Source organism: Bidens hawaiensis, unplaced genomic scaffold (genome assembly GCF_021521415.1).
Source record: "Bidens hawaiensis isolate Kalapana, Puna unplaced genomic scaffold, B.hawaiensis_p1.1 tig00038016_1, whole genome shotgun sequence".
Taxonomy (NCBI): Eukaryota; Viridiplantae; Streptophyta; class Magnoliopsida; order Asterales; family Asteraceae; genus Bidens; species Bidens hawaiensis.
The window spans coordinates 95,566-114,100 of NW_027505515.1; the positions used below are offsets into that span (position 1 = coordinate 95,566).

The 18,535-nt window shown below is 34.4% G+C and overlaps 1 protein-coding gene and 1 pseudogene across 2 annotated transcripts; one reads left to right on the forward strand and one right to left on the reverse strand.

The window, feature by feature from the left end:
* The first annotated feature begins 935 nt into the window (after positions 1 to 935).
* LOC143613683 (protein arginine N-methyltransferase 7-like) lies at positions 936 to 6,313 on the forward strand. The gene is made up of 14 exons (XM_077087330.1): positions 936 to 1,301; positions 2,830 to 3,073; positions 3,156 to 3,281; positions 3,354 to 3,518; positions 3,613 to 3,731; positions 3,799 to 3,881; positions 3,956 to 4,203; positions 4,837 to 5,073; positions 5,153 to 5,226; positions 5,312 to 5,405; positions 5,525 to 5,665; positions 5,738 to 5,812; positions 5,933 to 6,029; positions 6,113 to 6,313. The coding sequence occupies exons 1-14, from the start codon at positions 1,009 to 1,011 to the stop codon at positions 6,244 to 6,246; spliced, it is 2,130 nt and encodes a 709-aa protein (XP_076943445.1). The 5' UTR covers positions 936 to 1,008; the 3' UTR covers positions 6,247 to 6,313.
* Positions 6,314 to 13,312: 6,999 nt separating this feature from the next.
* On the reverse strand, positions 13,313 to 16,850 carry LOC143613684 (uncharacterized; annotated as a pseudogene). The gene is made up of 2 exons (XR_013150163.1): positions 14,202 to 16,850; positions 13,313 to 13,907 (listed from the first exon to the last, which is right to left on the reverse strand). The product of XR_013150163.1 is annotated as an uncharacterized LOC143613684 (transcript).
* Between the last annotated feature and the right edge of the window lie 1,685 nt (positions 16,851 to 18,535).

The following is an 18,535-nucleotide window of genomic DNA, read 5'->3' on the forward strand; positions in this document are numbered from 1 at the left end:
AAATGAGTTTAGGTCATTATAAAAAAAGTTATTTTGTTCATATTAAGATGAGTAATAAGTAAAATGAGTTCGGGACAATAAAAAAAAGTGTCACCTTTGATTCTGGTTAGAGCATTTTATAAGAATAATGAGTTCGAGTCATCTTAAAAAAATAGGTTTTGGTTTGCGTCATAACAATTATATACAAAAACGAATTTGGGTCATTTAAAGAAAATATCAATTTTGCTTATGGGTGAACGTTAAATTTTTGGTCGTGCATGAAAATTTCAAAAGACTTTCAAATAAACATTGACTACCATAATAGATTTGGTTCAGGTCAAAATGCTCAGCAAAATGAGTTTCGATCATTTTTCTTAAACTACCATGCCACGAGTATAAAACTTGGTTTTTATGATTCGTATGGTAATTGTTACGTACAAAAAGAAACATTCATTTTTTGTAAAAACCGTATCGTACCATATGCTTAAAAGGTTGCAACTACCAAAAATCCGTTTAAACATATTGTCGTCACCGCAACATCGCGCGGATATACTACTAATATATATATATATATAAGTTTTCCCCACATTTTCACTCTTCTTCCTCCGTATAAGCACATGGCAATATCTTTTTTGATTTATTAGATTTTAATAATTCCTATTAAATAGTCTTTGGCCGATATAATTCCTTATTTATTTTATTGTTACTAGTGATCTCAAATTTGAAAAAGTTGGCCCATAATGGTTATCCGTTAAAAATAACTTACCGTCGTTATTTTTCTTTTCCGAATTCCAACCTAATGTTTTATGGCTTTTGATCAGAAAGAGTATATTAATCAATTGATATAAAACTAACCTAGTTAAATAGTAAAAAGGTATGAAACGAGTAAAAGGGCCAAATGTGCGTAAGTAATACATTCTCTAACTCTACTCATAAACCGGGTTAAAATAAACCCGACCCATATAACCACTCCAAACCCGACATCTACACCAACAAAACCCGGTGAAAACAACCCACCGGAGTAAATAAATGCATTACCACCTCAAAACCCTAACTCACATCACCACCGTCGTCCGTACACTCACCGGCCCGTCAACTCGGACAATGAGCACCGGTCTGATGTTCCAGCTGAAGGTCAACCCGGTCAACGGTACATCAGAATGGATAGTTATTGAAGAAGAACAGGTTGATGACGTGTCACCTAAGCCATTACTAGCAACTACTTCTTACCTTGATATGCTTAATGATGCCCCAAGAAACAGAGCTTATTGTTTGGCCATTGATAAAGCTGTTACCAAACACTCTCAGGTTCTGGATATTGGGTATGTAATACATGGAATTATAAGTTAATAACCCATTTCATCATTTGGGTTTCTGGGTCTGTTAAATATCTGATTTTGGCTTCTGGGTCTGTTAAATATCTGATATTTTATGAGTTTTAGTGAAGTTAGGGGTGATTTTAGCTTCTGGGTCTGTTAAAAATCTGATCTTTTTATAAATTTGGTGAAATTAGTGGTGATTTTAGTGAAGTTAGTGAAATTAGTAGTGGTTTCAGCTTCTGGGTATGTTATAAATGTGATCTTTTATGAGTTTTAGTGAAATTATTAGTGATTTCAGCTTCTGGGTCTGATAAAAATGTGATCTTTTTTGAATGTTAGTGGAATTACTAGTGGTTTTAGCTTCTGGGTCTGATAAAAATGTGATCTTTTATGAGCTTTAGTGAAATTAGTGATGATTTCAGCTGTTAAAAATATGATCTTTTCATGAGTTTGGTGAAATTAGTAGTGGTTTCAGCTTCTGGGTCTGTTAAAAATCTGATCTTTTTACAAGTTTGGTGAAATTAATCTATGCAGTCGATATCACTCGATATACGATATATCGATTATTAGTCCCTTTGAAAATATAGGTACCGATAATATCGGTGATATTTGACCGATATTTGATCAATGTATCACCGATATTCCCGATATTTTCCGTTTTAAGTCTTAATTATCAGTTTTTAATGTTCAATGTTAGTGTTTTAACTTTTAAGTCTTAATTAATTCCTACTTGCTATGATTTTTAGTATTATTTGCAAGTTGCAAAAGGTTAATTTGTTAATGGTAGTAGTAGGAGAGTATACTGATTTACCAATGTTAAATTGCTATATATATGAATCTACTAAAGATACCGATATCTCAAATGTCGGTCCTTGACCGATATCCGATATATTTCCGCATTAATTGCTTAGAAATTAGTAGTGATTTCAGCTTCTGGGTCTGTTAAAAATATGATCTTTTGTGAATTATAGTGAAACTAGTAGTGATTTCAGCTTCTGGGTATGTTAAAAATCTGATCTTTTTTGAATTATAGTGAAACTAGTAGTGATTTCATCTTCTGGGTCAGTTAAAGATCCAATCTTTTTACAAGTTTGGTGAAATTAGTGGTGATTTCAGCTTTTGGGTCTGTTAAAAATCTGATCTTTTTACAAGTTGTGTGAAATTAGTAGTGGTTTCAGCTTCTGTGTCTGTTGAAATTTGGTAACAGCATAATTGATTTTCATGAATAAGTTGGATATTGTAGGTTTTGAGTATGTTTGCAGAGGTTAGTTTTTTATTGACTTGAAATTGGTTAATGCCATGCTTGTATTCACATGGATAAGTTGGAAACTTTAGGTTTTGAGTATGTTTGCAGAGGTTAATCTTTTAATGATTTGAAATTGGTTATCTGCATGCGTGTATTCACATGAATAATTTGAAGATTGTAGGTTTTGAGTATGTTTGCAGTGGCTAATCTTTTATTGATTTAAAATTGGTTATTAGCATGCTTGTAATCATATGAATAAGCTTGAACTTGGCATGATTTGTGTAGATCGGGAACTGGCTTGCTATCAATGATGGCTGCAAGGGCTATGGACATTGATACCACATCATCAACATCATCATTATCATCGTCTAAAGGAACAGTCACAGCTTGTGAGTCGTACCTTCCGATGGTGAAACTGATGAAGAAGGTGTTACGTGCCAATAACATGAACCATAAGATACGTGTTCTTAATAAGAGATCCGATGAACTAGAAGTTGGTGCTGACATTGCTTCTCGTGCTGATGTTCTAGTGAGTATAATTTGCAACCTCTAATTTGATAATAATAATAATAACAAAAGTACATTAATTGATTATTGTTTTGCAAATGGAGGTTAGTGAGATACTCGACTCAGAACTCCTTGGTGAAGGTCTAATCCCGACTCTTCAACATGCGCATGATAATCTACTGGTCGAAAATTATCAGACGGTTCCTCACAAAGCTACTACTTATGGCCAGGTGATAATTAAGACTTGTGCAAACTTGTGAATAATAATAATACTGTCTTCACTTATTATTTTCTTTCACCAGTTAGTGGAAAGCACGTATCTATGGAAGTTACATGATCTATATAACAATGAAGCAAATGTAGCAGACGGTATTCATCTTGTTCCAAAAGGAAAGGAGGGTATTTTACAAGTCAAACCACAACAGTTTGCAATGCATTGTGATGCATTTGGTGAAGATATTCAACTGGTATGCTATGAACATATATTCTTTATTAATTTCCATTCCATAGTTTATATTTCTATGCAGTATGTTATGAACATACGCTATTATTATTATTCAGCTTTCGGAACCATTCCAAATTTTTGAATTTGATTTCTGGAAACGACCCGAGAGTCATGGAGAAACACGAGTACATATAAAGCCAACTCGTGATGGTACAGTTCATGCGGTTATTTCATGGTATGTTGTTTTCATATTTAGTCATTCGAGACGTGCGTTTTTTTTTTACTTTTTTTTAATGTTTTAGGTGGGTGCTTCAGCTTGATAAGGAAGGAAAAATCTTTTATTCCACATCTCCTAAATGGATAAGTAGCCCGTCTTCACATTCTGGTAAGTTTTCTTGTTTTATTGGTTATTATGCGCGACAAGTCAGGTATATATTAGTTGTAGTGGTACCTTTGCAGGCACTAAGGATTGGTGTGATCATTGGAAACAGTGTGTGTGGTTTACAAAAGGAAAAGGTTTAGCGGTTTGCAAAGATGAGAGTGTTTATATGGATGCTACTCATACAGATATTAGCATCTCATATAAATTTAATGATCATCATTGGTTGACCACTCAAGACTCACACATAACTCTCTCACCCGAAAGAATTTCAATCTATGGAGATAAGCAGTGGAGACATTCCATGTTGAAAGCCTTAAACTATGCTGTACTCTCTCTCTCTCTCTCTATATATATATATATATATATATATATATATATATATATATATGAACTTTGAGAATCATTTTGGACCACTTAAAAATCCCCCTTCAAAGACTTAATAGAAATAAAATAAAAATTATAAAACAAAAAAAAAACACAAAAAGTTTTTAAAAGTAAAAAAATCAAAATGTTTTTCGAGCATATTGGTCTAAAAGAAAGAAACAAATTTAATTGTACATATACGCATGTTTTCATTTAATCTCCAGCTACATAATATACATACATGCACGTTATCATTTGTCTTATTTGTACATATGTGTATAAGAAATAACATGTATGTACATATATGTACATACATGTTTAAAATTAAAAAATAAGTATTATACATATATGCATAATTCAGCTAAACCGAGTTTTATTTAAACCAGGATGCTAGATAAACGATTTGTTTTTTTTTTTACTTTTTTTAATTTTGCATTTTTTTTTGCTTTATAATTTTTTTGTATTTTTTTCTTGAAGTTTTTTTTTTGTTTTTTTTTTGTGGTCCAAAATGGTTCTCACACGATTCCAATCCTATATATGTTTGTGTGTGTGTGTGTGTGTGTGTATATTCTAATAAGATCTAATGCGATTGCAGTTGAAAGGGATAGAGTCACCTTTGTGTGTTATTGCAGACGATAGTGTTTTCTTATCAGTTGCTATTGCTTGTGTTTCTAAAACATCACACATAATATCATTGTTTCCTGGTATCAGTGATAAGGGTTCCCAATACTTGCAAGCGGTTGCTGATGAAAATGGTTACTCTATGGACCAAGTACGCGTTATAAACACAAGGAAACAACAACTGACCATGAATGATACTCATCAAAACAAGGTTGCCTTTAACTTCTTCACTTTCTTAAAATAACAATTTAACGACACGTATGATACTTTTTAGTTTTTACAATGTATAGGTTGATCTCTTGATAGCGGAACCGTTTTACTTTGGTGCCGATGGGATGCTTCCGTGGCATGGCCTGCAGTTTTGGTACGATTGCATTAATATTAATAATTATTATAATACAAAAGCTTAAAATTTTTACACGTGTTACTAACTTTGAAATGGTTTTTAGGAGCAAAAGAACGATGCTTGATTCCATGTTATCGGATGACGTGTGCATAATGCCATGCAAAGGAATTCTAAAGGCGTGTGCAATGTCTCTCCCGGTAAGCGAGTACAAAATATGTTAGGACCTTAGCGGTTCTTTTTTGTATATTTCTTATAAAAGTAGCTGTGAATATTTTGTACTTTTGAGCTTCGTTGTTTAATGGAAGTGAAAGTGTAGGATCTTTGGAGAAGCCGTCATGCGTTAGGGGATATTGAAGGGGTTAACCACACGATGGTCAACGATACTTTGGGAGCGTGTGGACCGTCGAGTGAAAGCCCGTGTTTTCCCTTTTTCATTTGGCAATGTGGAGAGATGGAGGTTATTTATATTTTTAATACCTAAAAACTTAAATTAATCATTCTTTTTTTTTTGAGTTAAATTATATTTCAGAAACTGAGCGATACATTCACCGTTATGGAGTTTGATTTCTTGAAACCGTTGAGTTCATGTCACGGGAAAACCAAGGTAGCAAATTCTCTCGATTTAACTATTTTGCACATGCACATTAATATTAATATTAGCACATGCACATTAATATTAATATAATATTAATTTTAATATTAACTTTGACGATTTTTATTACAGGTTGAGTTTACTGAGGCGGGAGTGTGTCACGGCTTTGCACTTTGGATAGATTGGGTAATGGATTCAACGAACGATGTTGTGATGTCAACGGGACCAGGTTGACCAATGCTTTAATATTTAGCAAATACGAGACGTGTTTTTAGTAATAATATGATATAATTTTGGTGTTTTTGGTTATAGATCAACGATACTGGAAGCAAGGTGTGAAGCTTCTAGCAGAGCCGTTAAATATAGTACAACCTGGAATATGTTCAACAGTTATCGAAGCGTATTTTGATGCATCTAGTGGTGAGCTTTCCGTCAAGAATAGATAGATGATCACAACTTTGGATGTTATCATCATCGCTCGGGTTCACAACATCCTGGTACAAGTTACATGTTCATGGTTGCCGATACACACATGCACGCAATACGGAGAAGTTGTGGGTTATGACGGAAAATTTAGAAATCACTGGTGAAAACTGAGAATGTTAAACTAATAACCTCTTACGAACCAACTTTCAATCCATTGCTAGATCGATATGGAGGTCCAGGAACGATAAACTATTCAATAACAAATTGGCGGTTAATTTTTTGTTTTTTCGAAAAAACTGAATTTTTGGTTTCGGTTCGGTGTTCCATTTTTCAAACCGAACCGACCGATTTATGGTGATAAAAATTATGAAGATGATGAAGACTGGGACTAAACTTTAAGTGTTTTTTTTATTAAAAACTTTATTTTCTAGTAACTTTTTATTCATATGGTTCAACGTAACACGTGCCTATGTTTGTTTTTTGAATTCAATATATATGTGGTACTCTAATAATACGCTCTTAAGCTTAAAATCTTCATTTTTATTTTTTAATTTTTTTTTGCAATGTACATAGAATTGAAAAAAAAAACCCGAATATAACGAACCAAAACCGAAAATAACCGAAAAACGGAAAACCGAACGATCTGCATATTAAAAAAAATCGATGACTTTAGTTTCGTTTTCGGTTTTACCTAATACCCGAACCGAATCGAACTGTGCTCAGGTCCTGGTTAACCAAAATGCAAATATATTCGTGAGATGTATGTGTGCTGTGTCTGTATTGTGTGTGTAAATATTATTATATATATATATATGTTTGTGTGTGGTGTATATATATGTATATATATATATTAGCCTACAACACCATTACATTCCAAAAACAAATTCATACCCTTTGCTGACTGGGCGCCACGTGTCGCAATTCGCTCAATTTGTAGCCACTAGCCCCTCCACTACGCATAGCCTTAGCAGTAATATGATTAAATCCAATCATCACCCGTGTGTCTTCTAACAACCAACTCGTCAGCATCTGTGAGACATCTATCACAAGTCTTATAATATAGGAAAGGGTAGGGGTGCAAACAAGACGAGCTGAGCCCGAGCTCGACTAGGCTCGAGCTCGGCTCGTTTAACTTACACAGAGCTTGAGCTCGGTTCGTGAATGGATTTTGAAGCTCGAGCTCGGCTCGGCTCGTTTGCTATTTATCATTTATTTTTTATATAATTATAATTATTTTATATATTTTTTTCTATTATAATTTTATGTATAAAAGAATATATATTATTTGGTAATTTTTCTTTATTTTTTCATAAAGATATATTTATTAATTAATAATTATTAAATGTATATTTTAAAAAAGTTATATAAATGGCAGGCTCGTTTAGGCTCGCGAGCCGGCTCGAGCTCGATAAGTAAAGCTCGGGCTCGGGCTCGTTTATTAAACGAGCTTATTTTTAGGCTTGAGCTCAGGCTCGGGCTCGGCTCGATCGAGATTTTTAACAAGCCGATCTCGAGTAGCTCGCGAACAGCTCGGCTCATTTGCACCCCTAGGAACAGGCTACAAACCAAACTTCATATCCTTGTGTTCAGTTGTTGCATACTTGCATTCCTTAATTAATTTTTTGTTTTTTTTGTCTTGGTGTTCATTAGCTCATATTTTGGAAGAATAACTTCATTAATATTTTTGGATTATATATTAAGTGTAAACAAAGTATTTTTACCAGTGTGTTGCGACGAAGCGAATTAAATGTATTACATGTTTGAAAACTATCGTGAAGTGCGGTAGATACTCGACGGGTTGATTCGTTAAGGTAAAAGTTTTTAGGCTAAAGTTTCATCACTTAACTACAAAAGTTGATGAGCCGAAAAATAAATATGTGAAACTTTTGTGACCACAAACTAATGAACCAACATTTATAAATAAGATTAATTTCATATATACTTTTACAATATTAGATATATCATATATACCCAAGGAAAACTTAAAATATCATATGTACCCTTATAAAACAATTATAATATCATATATGTCATTGCTAAATAGTTAAAGTATCTTATATACACCAATTTATTAATAACAATTTAACAAATGACTATTCTACAACTATTTTATGAAATTTTAAATTTCATATATTGCCAATTTTTTAACAAATAGACTATTCTGCCCCTTTCCATTACATCATGTGTTTATACAATATGTTATTATTTTAATTGTGATCAACGTTTCCCCTCTTTGACGACAACCAAATCGTCTATTGTCACTTCTTCAAACACGCAAACCCTTCAAAGGTTATTTATCACATCAAATGGACTACATTATAAACATTTTGTCGCATCTAATCGAACCGGGGTAATGTGATGATTTATTTGTTACCTGTTAAACCACTACACCTTTGTTAACTTGGGGTTAATGAACTTGAGAGTCAAAGGAGGTAATAGCCACTTGCAAACGAACCAATCACATGTTATTATTATTATTATTTAGTTTACAACACTGCACAATTGTTAAAGAGTGGGTTGGTTAAAGTCTCAATACCTACGTGACAATGACGTTATACTTTAACATGCCCTTTTAACATCAACCACTACACATAGCCTAATCGAATTTTTTGAATTATAGTTTGGAGAGAATGACTAAGCGTTTCCAGGCAAATTTGAAAGTGTTGTACAAATAGGTAGTTCGCTACTATGACTAGTAGCAAACTCATACAAAAGCTAACATTAGAATTTTGGTGTTCGTCGTTGTGGCAAACAAACCCGTTGAGCTCACTGGTGTCTGGTGGGGCAAGCAAATTCTAAAAGTTTGCTAAGGTAAACTTTACCTAAAATCTCTGAGAAGGCAGAGAAGTGCCTCGTTTAACAAGCAAACACAAAAATTCTTTGTCAGCTTTCACATGAGTTCGCATCGCCTATTTGTTCAAACACTTTAACCAAACTTTAACTAGCGTGTTGTAAGGTAATTAAAATTAAATAAAAAAAACTAAAAAAAAAGTTTGATAAGTTGTTATCTGGTGAACCCCACCCATCATTTGGTAAAGATGGTGTTAGTGGGCTACAGCCATTGCCCTTAACGCCCCCCTTTAACTCACCCAGCGCGGCGTTCAGGGCGTTATAGAACTGAAGTGACCCTCCCTTGACGCTACTAGTTAGCCCACAATAGACAAACTTATGTCGTGAATAAAAACCTTATCCACATGCACATGCACCCTTGTTAAACTAGCATATTCAATGCGTACACATGATGGTTTCGTGTATCAAACACAAAAAATCCATCATGACATAATCAATTATTGGGTTTGTACAACAAAAGTTTGTCTGGATCCTTAACGTCAGTCAGTACTCCAATCATCTTATCACACTACTCACTCATGAGTCATGACTCAACAAAACCTTGATCTTATATTATTTTACGAATAAGTTTCATCATTTTTATTTATATTCAATTACAGTTTCTTTAGATAAACCAAGTTGGCAAAGAATGAAGATGTTATTTTATAGGATTTCCGGTTCAGGCAGGTGGTTAAGTCCGGCGGTGCTACGCTTCTGCTTCGAACCGGAGTACCCTGAAAACAGATCGCGAATCTATTTCAGGGAATTGTGTCAAACACAAGCGTGGTTCATTGTTTCATGTTTATTTCTGTTCTTTCAGATTTTATTATACAAGATTACTAATAGACATTTCATTCCATAATCTCGACCACTCAAGGAGACAAAATAAATATGTACTTTCAACCGATAGGATTACATAAGTCAAATCACATTCTGTTAGGCCGTTATGACTTATAACCATGTGATGACCGATAAACGTGATCGATGACATCAACCTGCTCTCCATTTCTATAAATACCACAATTTTTAAAGAACTCAGACATGCTTTCTTACTCACTAATACTTTACTCTCATACTTATTCTCGAAAGAAATTCGTAATGACTCTTCTGTCGGATAGTGGTTACTGGAAGAACCCACTTTCTATAACAAGGTTGACGATAGTTGTTTTGCATGCTTAGTTGTGGGTATTTGCTAATGCTCTCACCAAGAAGGTTTCCTTGGAGAACGGATCCGGATATCGTATCATCCGTATCAACCTGGATTCGCTTCTTCGTTTTATTTATTTACAAATTATTTATTTATTATTTTTTGAAAAAAAAAAACTTTTGAATAGATCATTAGTACTATAAAAAATCTCAAGATTAATCATCATTGGTATATATATGTCTTTTTATCAGTCCGATAAGGTTTTACTTACACGAATGTGTAAAATTATTCGTGTATCTAATGTTTGCGTGTTATCATACATCTCTTGAAAGTGTACAAACCTAATCCACTCTTATCTTTGTACTTGTAGGTAAAAATATATTTCATATATGTAGTGTATTCAGTTTTAACTTATTTACTTTATCTTCTCTTTTAAATAATTAACACGATACATAAAAATAGAGTAAATACATTGAATATTTAACGTATGTTATAGCAACAAGCATATCAATCAATATAATTTACTATCTGATAGTAAAAATGTACCCAAAGCATTAAACTTCAATGGATAATTAGTTACTAACAGGGGCGAAGGTTATATAGTGTCGTCGTAAAAGAAAAAAAAAATTCTTGAAATTTTTAAATGTTGAATACGATACACTTTTTATATGCTAACTGTTTAAGACAATACTTCATATGAAAAATCCAATGACGTTAGATATCATACTTCAGAAGTTTTCTAGTGTCGTCGTTGTGCAGTGGAGATGTCAATCGACATTGCTTGATGTATGATAGTAGCAATTCCAAAAGACAATTGTAGAGATTAATAAGAGTTGATCGAGTTTTAATTAGAGAAGAATTGAACATATAATGATAGTGGTGTAACATCCGGCTTCTCATACCATCAATACTGTTCATTTTGTTCTCGATAGATAACTCATCAGAAACTCACGGATTTGTTTTGGTTGCCTTGGTGAAGACTTCATGAAGGATACCCATCCTAGTATTACCTCACCTGAGTACGTTTAATTGTGGGGTTTTCATGTGCTCCATAGTCAACAAAGCTTAGAACACGTTGATAATTTACAAGACATGACATTCCTCTTAACTACATAAACCAAAAAAAAATTTTGTCCACGTCCGATGTTACAGTTGGTCATTAATCTTCTCTGTATCGTTACAAGTAGAATCGAACGTAATCAAACTCTAAAATATAAAGGGCCTCACTAACATCATATTATTTATTTAACTAATTTTAAGCTCATTCTCAAGTACTGCTGACTGAAATCTAATGTGTGTGTGTATATATATAGACACACTTTACTTAACACAAGTACACAACACAACACAACCTATCAAGTATCAAGTATCAATTTCTGTTTTCTCTCACTTCAAAGCTAGCAATGGGCTTACACTTTTAGGGTTTTGTAAACTTTATGGTGGTGCTTCTCCAATTTTGGCCACTATGGCATGGCCATTCTTTCTAAAAGTACTATTGAGTTTGACACCATTTAAGAATCTCATCATGCCCATGTCACAAGATTCAAGGCTTTTCCTGTTTCAGTTAAGTCGGATAATTTTTTCTCAAGACGATGAAGGTGGCCGCAGGAGTTGATGGGACCGGATTAGCCAACTACTGCATCAGCAGTTGCCGAATACCGTTCACTCCATTACTTTCTCCAACAATGAACCGAGTTATAGTCTTCTAACTTGTCATGAATTGCACTTTTTGTCGTTTATGTTTACACCAGATTATTATTTATTAAAGATAAAGAATAATTTACAATTTAAATGATTTTGAATTATTCTTTCCTTGCATCTTGATCAACAAAATATCAATTAATTGTAATTTCTTATTTATTGTTCTTATTGTATTTATATGTAACCATGTTAATTATATTTATTGTATTTAATACAGATTGTGTCTTTTAACTAAGAAAATTATAGGGGGTGTCCTTAACGTTACTATTTTTGACACACTACATCATTTAGCCGACCTGACCATGTGCTTCTATGTGAGTGTAGGGCTAAAGGATATATAAGGTGACAAAAATGGTAATTTAAATTTTAAAGGGCACCGCCTGTGATTTTCTTAGTTAAATGACACCGTATGTAATTTGGTATAAACGTAAAAGACATAAAGTGCAATTCACTCTTTTATCTTTAAATGTAGCAATTTTATGTATTAACTAGCTTCTTACCTGGCGTGTTGCGCTAAGCAGGTTGGTAAATCCGGACAGTGGGAAAACTCAAGTGTTATCGGTCATACGTGTTGAGGCGGTAAGTCGACGCGTGTATTATTGTACGGGAACTAAAACAAAAAAGTTCTGAAACTTGAGGTGGATCAATGAGGTGGCGTCGGTTGGTAAAACTCGAGCGTTGAGGCGGCGAGTCTATACAAATGCGGTCGGTTTCTTTCGCGTTCGTTACGAAACCAGAACTAAAACAAAACAAGACAAGACCAATCTATGCGGATTAGGTCGGTTTCAGCCACGTTCGTTGCAGTATCAGAACTAAAATAAAACAAATAAAAAACAAAAAAAAATTAAAAATATAAAACTTAAAAAAAGCAAAAATAATATATAAAAGAAGTTGGCCCAATAACACACTGTCAGGTGAACCAATCATGCTTCAGCGTCACCAAACTTCTCTTTTATATATAGTAAACTAATAATAATTAAACTACATCTTCAGCCATCTACTCTAAAACACTCCTATATTTGTGTAGTTTTTTTAACGGCAGAGAATCTCACGTGTAAACCTTTTCGGGGCCATGTTCAAGATTGACTTCTCGACCGCTGTGAGACTGTGCCCCCTGACGCGCGGGAACCATATGGAATCCGTAAATTTGTGTAGTTAGTTAATTCAGTTTCATCTTTTTTTCTTATTTAATCAGATTATTTTGTTTGTTAAGTTGGTAAATAAACTGTTAATTAGTACTTTATGATTATTGCACACTGTCATTTTTATGCATTTTTATATATAGTTGTAGTTTTTTTTGGTTAGGTTGTAACTTGTAACTGTACATTTGTAATTATGCCACATGTTATCTGTTTATTCATGTCATATGATTGAAATAAGGATCTAGACATATAAACAAAAACATATAAACAAAAACATATGTATGCTACAATTAAGACAGATTTATTGATTGTTCAACCTATTCTTATATTTTAAATGGTACCACAAACACTACCCAATATCTTATCTTACAAGTTCCAATTGGTTCTTATTCAATTTAATACACAAACTTACATAATTATAAAAATGCCTAGTTGCACCAAAACTTCCCAATTTCAACCTCAAGAGATCATAGAGATACACCATTAGAACAAACCCTTTTCGCACTTGTCACGATTATCTCTCGGGCTTAAACCCATGCAGGTTCAGCATCAGTGAGCATCTTGACAACCTCCCTCATGCTCGGCCTTAGGTTCGGGAGCTTTGTGGTACAAAGCAAAGCAATCTTCAACACTCTTTTCATGTCTTCGGCTAAATCGTTTGTGTCGTTCGAGATTAACTTAGGATCAAGAAGTTTAAGGATGTTTTTGCTATTGTTGAGGTTAGACAAAACCCAATACACTATGTCCTTTCCTTCACCGTATACCTCCTCTATCGCTCTTTTCCCCGTCACCAGTTCCAGTAACACTACCCCAAAACTATAAATATCACTCTTTTCTGTCACTTTAAGTGTGTACGCTAGTTCTATAAAACAAAAAGTAATCAAAATGTTAATTAAAGCTTTAAGTTTTTAAATGGGTGTGGCTAAAGAAACACCACTTACAAACTATCTAGACACCACTGATGTGTCATACGGGCTGTATGACGTCATATGAGTCATATGACGGCCAGAAATAGTCATATGGGCCGTTTGGTCATGTTTGAAAATATACGGCCCTTATCATGTGTTTGGACTCATACAAAGTCATATGGCCGTATGACTATTTTCGGCTTACCCTTATAAACAAAATGAAAAAAAAAAAGAAAAAAAAAACTCACCGGGCGCGATATAGCCGTGTGTCCCGACAAAACAGTTGGAGTCCGACCCTAAACATTCTTTGTCTGCGATCCTTGCCACCCCAAAATCAGCAATCTTTGCCTCGTAATCCCCATCGAGTAAAATGTTGCTCGACTTAATATCGCGATGCAATATAGCCGGAGTACAATCATGGTGTAAATAAGCAATCCCTTTCGCAGCCCCACACGCAATCTTATACCTCCGAACCCAATCCAACTCGGGCTGCCCGTTCTTCACAACCCGACCCAAAGCCTCGTATACGTTCCCATTAACCATATGCTCGAAAACCAAAAAACTCGAACCACCTTTCATCAAACAAGCATACAATTTAAGTATATTGCGGTGACGGATCTTCCCGAGGATCCCGATTTCGGCTGCCATAAGTTGCAACTTATTCCCCTTCCCGATTTGCTTAACCGCAACAGTTAGCCCGGACCGTTTCGATTCGACCCGATACACTTTTCCGGTCCCACCTACTCCAATCAAGTTTCCTTCATCCAAATCACAAAGCTCATCAACATCAAATTCAATTTGATGAAAATTTTCAAGTTTCCAATTCGGGTTTTCAGTCCCTTTCTCCTCATCAAACCCGTTTTTGGTGTCGGTTTTTTCGCGACGGGTCTTGACGCTATTGTAACTCGCATACATAAACCCTACTAACAGCACCATCAAACTAAAGATTATAACACAAAACATAACTAGTTTACTTTTATTAATTTCGCGACCGTGATGTTTACCGTCACAAATATCCAACCCCAAATTCACTCTCCGACCCGAATTCTCATTCACACATAATTTCTCGTTACCCACAAACGCGTCGTCGCCTCCCATGTTTAAAAGATCAGGCGGGACCTGTCCCGACAAATGGTTAACTGAAAAATCAATCGAACTTAACCTTAACCTTCTAAGGTTATCCGGTATCACACCCGTTAACATATTTCGCGACAAGTTAAGCGCATTAAGTGACGACATATCCGCCAAACTGTCGGGAATGCTTCCGGTTAAAAAATTTCGCGCCAAATTCAAATCAACTAGCTTATCACATTCACCAAGCTCAACCGGAATCGAACCTGAAAACATATTATTCTCCAAATGCAAATACGATAACTGCGTTAAACTCTCGATGCTCTTCGGTATTTCACCGGAGAATTTGTTGTTCGAAAAATCAATCTTTTCAAGGCGAGTCAGTTGACCGATTTCCGACGGGAGTTGAACGGAAAACAAATTATCAAACAATAACAATTGGGTCAACCCTGTGGATATTCCGATGACCGGAGATATTTTTCCGGTGAACATATTATCACTAAGATCCAACATCTCAACATTCGGTAACCCCCAAAACGCATCCGGAACATCACCCGACAACAAATTCTGATTAACCCGAAACCGCAATAAAGATTTACACTCGGCGTAACTCTCTGGCAACTCGCCCGAAAACTTATTATCAAGCGCTAACAGCTTCTGAAGCTTCCCGGACCCGCATACAAACCTCGGAAGCTCACCGGAGAAATTATTCTCCGATATATCGAAATCAACCAACGGCGCAAACTTCCCGAAGTTCGCCGGAAACTCACCGGAGAAATTATTCCGGTAAATCGAAAACCCCTTTAAATACTTCATATCACCAAACCCGACCGGTAACCCACCGGAGAATCCATTCGTATTACACTCGAACACCGTCAAATTCTTCAAATTCCCAATTTCCACCGGCAATTCACCGGTCAACCGGTTTCTCGACACGTCAATTTCTTGAAGTAAAGCCAACGCACCGATCTCTGGCGGGATAACTCCGGTCAACTGATTATCAGAAAGCTCAATTTTGTAAAGACTTGACATATGTTTTATACTCGCCGGAATATCGCCGGAAAGTTTATTTCCGGCGAGGTCTAATGTTCCTAAATGTTTCAATTCAAATAACGAATTCGGGATTTGACCGGTCAATGCGCAGTCGCGTAAAGAAAGCCAATTTAAATTCTTTAACAACCCGATATTATCCGGAATCGATCCTTCTTCATAATTATTATCACCTAATCCGAGTGAAGTCAACGCGGTCAACTTCCCGGTCCAATCCGGCAACTTTCCAGAGAAATAATTATCCGAAATATCGAATACCTCCAAATTAATAAGCCCCGAGAGATCGGGTACCTCTCCGGTCATATTATTCACGGTCAAGTTCAAAACTTTAAGCTCCGTACAGTTCACAATACTCGCCGGAATCTCGCCGGAGATGTAATTCGACGGCAGGATTAAAGACTTCAGTCCCCGGAGATTGGATATCGCGGGCGAGATTATTCCGGTGAGGTACTTGTAATTCAGATTGATTTCGGTGACCCGACCCGACCCGTTTTCGCACCGGATACCGAAGAATTGGCACGGGGAGTCACCGGGTACCCATGAGGCTAAAAACTTTAATGGGTCTTTAAGGTTTGACTTGAATTCGAGTAGTGCGTTGACTTCGGTCAACGCCGGAGATGAGGATAATGTTTGCCGGAAAAAGACGCCGGTAAATAACAATAATGATAATAATATTATGGTGGAAGTTGAGATTTGGCGGGAAGTGGGTGTGAGGGGTAGTTTTGACATTTTGGGTGAAGTGTAGGGTTAATTGGTCATTTTGTGTTGCCAGGTAGGATGCTCTATTATTGGTTGTGGAAGGTGCAGTGTCCTGTTAAAAACATTTAAAGTTATGGTTATCATTTCATTTCATATATATATTCTATTCATATTGACAAAAAAAACAAAAAAAGCAAAATAAGAATGTATACCGACATAAATTGAATTTTGAATATGTACATTAATCTAAAATGTTTAGGGATTAGGTGTTTAGGGTTGAGGTGTTTACGGTTTTTTAATTAAATTCAAACCGTAGTGAACGGTTTTTATAAAAAACAAGTCGTGTAAAACATGACTGGATCGTAAGATTAGACAATATGTTTTTGTTTTGTTGTATTTAGTTATTAAGACTAGATATATTAAATTAGTTATATTTATATTATGCTTAATTCAATTAAGCATAACATAAATATAATTAATTGAAGTACAAATGAATTAAGGAAATGAAGTGAAACAACTAGGCTATATGTATTATCAACTTAATCCAAAACTAATTATACTTACTATACATAATATATGTTGACAAATATATTGGCAGCTTAAATGTATGTGTTAACACTTGTATTTCAGAAGCTTCATATATATGTTATTTTTATCTTGGCATCTTGTATAAGAGAATTTATTTTGGACAATTTTTTTATTAGTTTTTTAATATATTTAAGATGACTTGTATAAAGTCCCAAACTGGTTCAAAAACCCCCCAAAATATTATAATCAAACTATTAGTAACGGTTTAATTTCTGTTTTTCATAATAATAATAATAATACCACTAATGGTTTAACCTAAAACCGTCAAAATCAAACAAAACGTAAGTTCAAGTTCATTTTATGAAATGAATTGCGAAAATTTCAAGTTTGATCAAGATCTACTTGATTCAAATCTTATTTATAAAGTTAAATAAATATACATACTAGGTGTGTGAGAGAGAGAACAGAGACATTGACATTAACATTAACATTGACATTGAGGGGTCCATATGGTACACATATATGTAGAGTAATGGTATAGGACAAATGAGATGGTGACATTGAGGGGTCAATTTGGGTCTAGTAGTGGACTGCATACTGAGATGAGAAAATGAAAGATATCTACTTAAGGTTTTGTGCATATCTTATGTGGGGCATCAGTAATAACAAACACCTATCTTATGCCTTTTATTACTTAAATTCAATTGTTTTGTATGAGTTATTAAAAAATAAAAAATATGTTTTTATATTAATGGAATTTGACCTTAATCATGTCTCATATTAATTGTCTTTTGTACTTCCATTTGCAAAACTATGATTTGGATTATATTTTTGTTTATGATTATGATGTTGATATAACATATGAGTTTAATAATTAATTTAGTTATTTTTAATGACAGGTATTAATTATTTGTGATTATAATTTATAAGTCTTGAAAAGTTAGTTATTGTTTTGTAACTATATAATAATTATTTTTGTTGGCCTTGTTGAAATTAAAATGTGAAGAAACAGGAAAACGATAAACATGACATCCAGGGTTATGATTAAGATGGTTTTGATGATTATAAAACAATAATTTAAGATTAGATGGATGGATGAATGGAGTTTTTGGATGATTGATGATTAGTGGTTAATATATAATGATAATAATAATAATAATATAAGTATGAAAATAATTAAAGTTAACTTTTATTTATCAAAGGCCTCAAAAGTAAAAGGGGGTTCTTTTAAAAT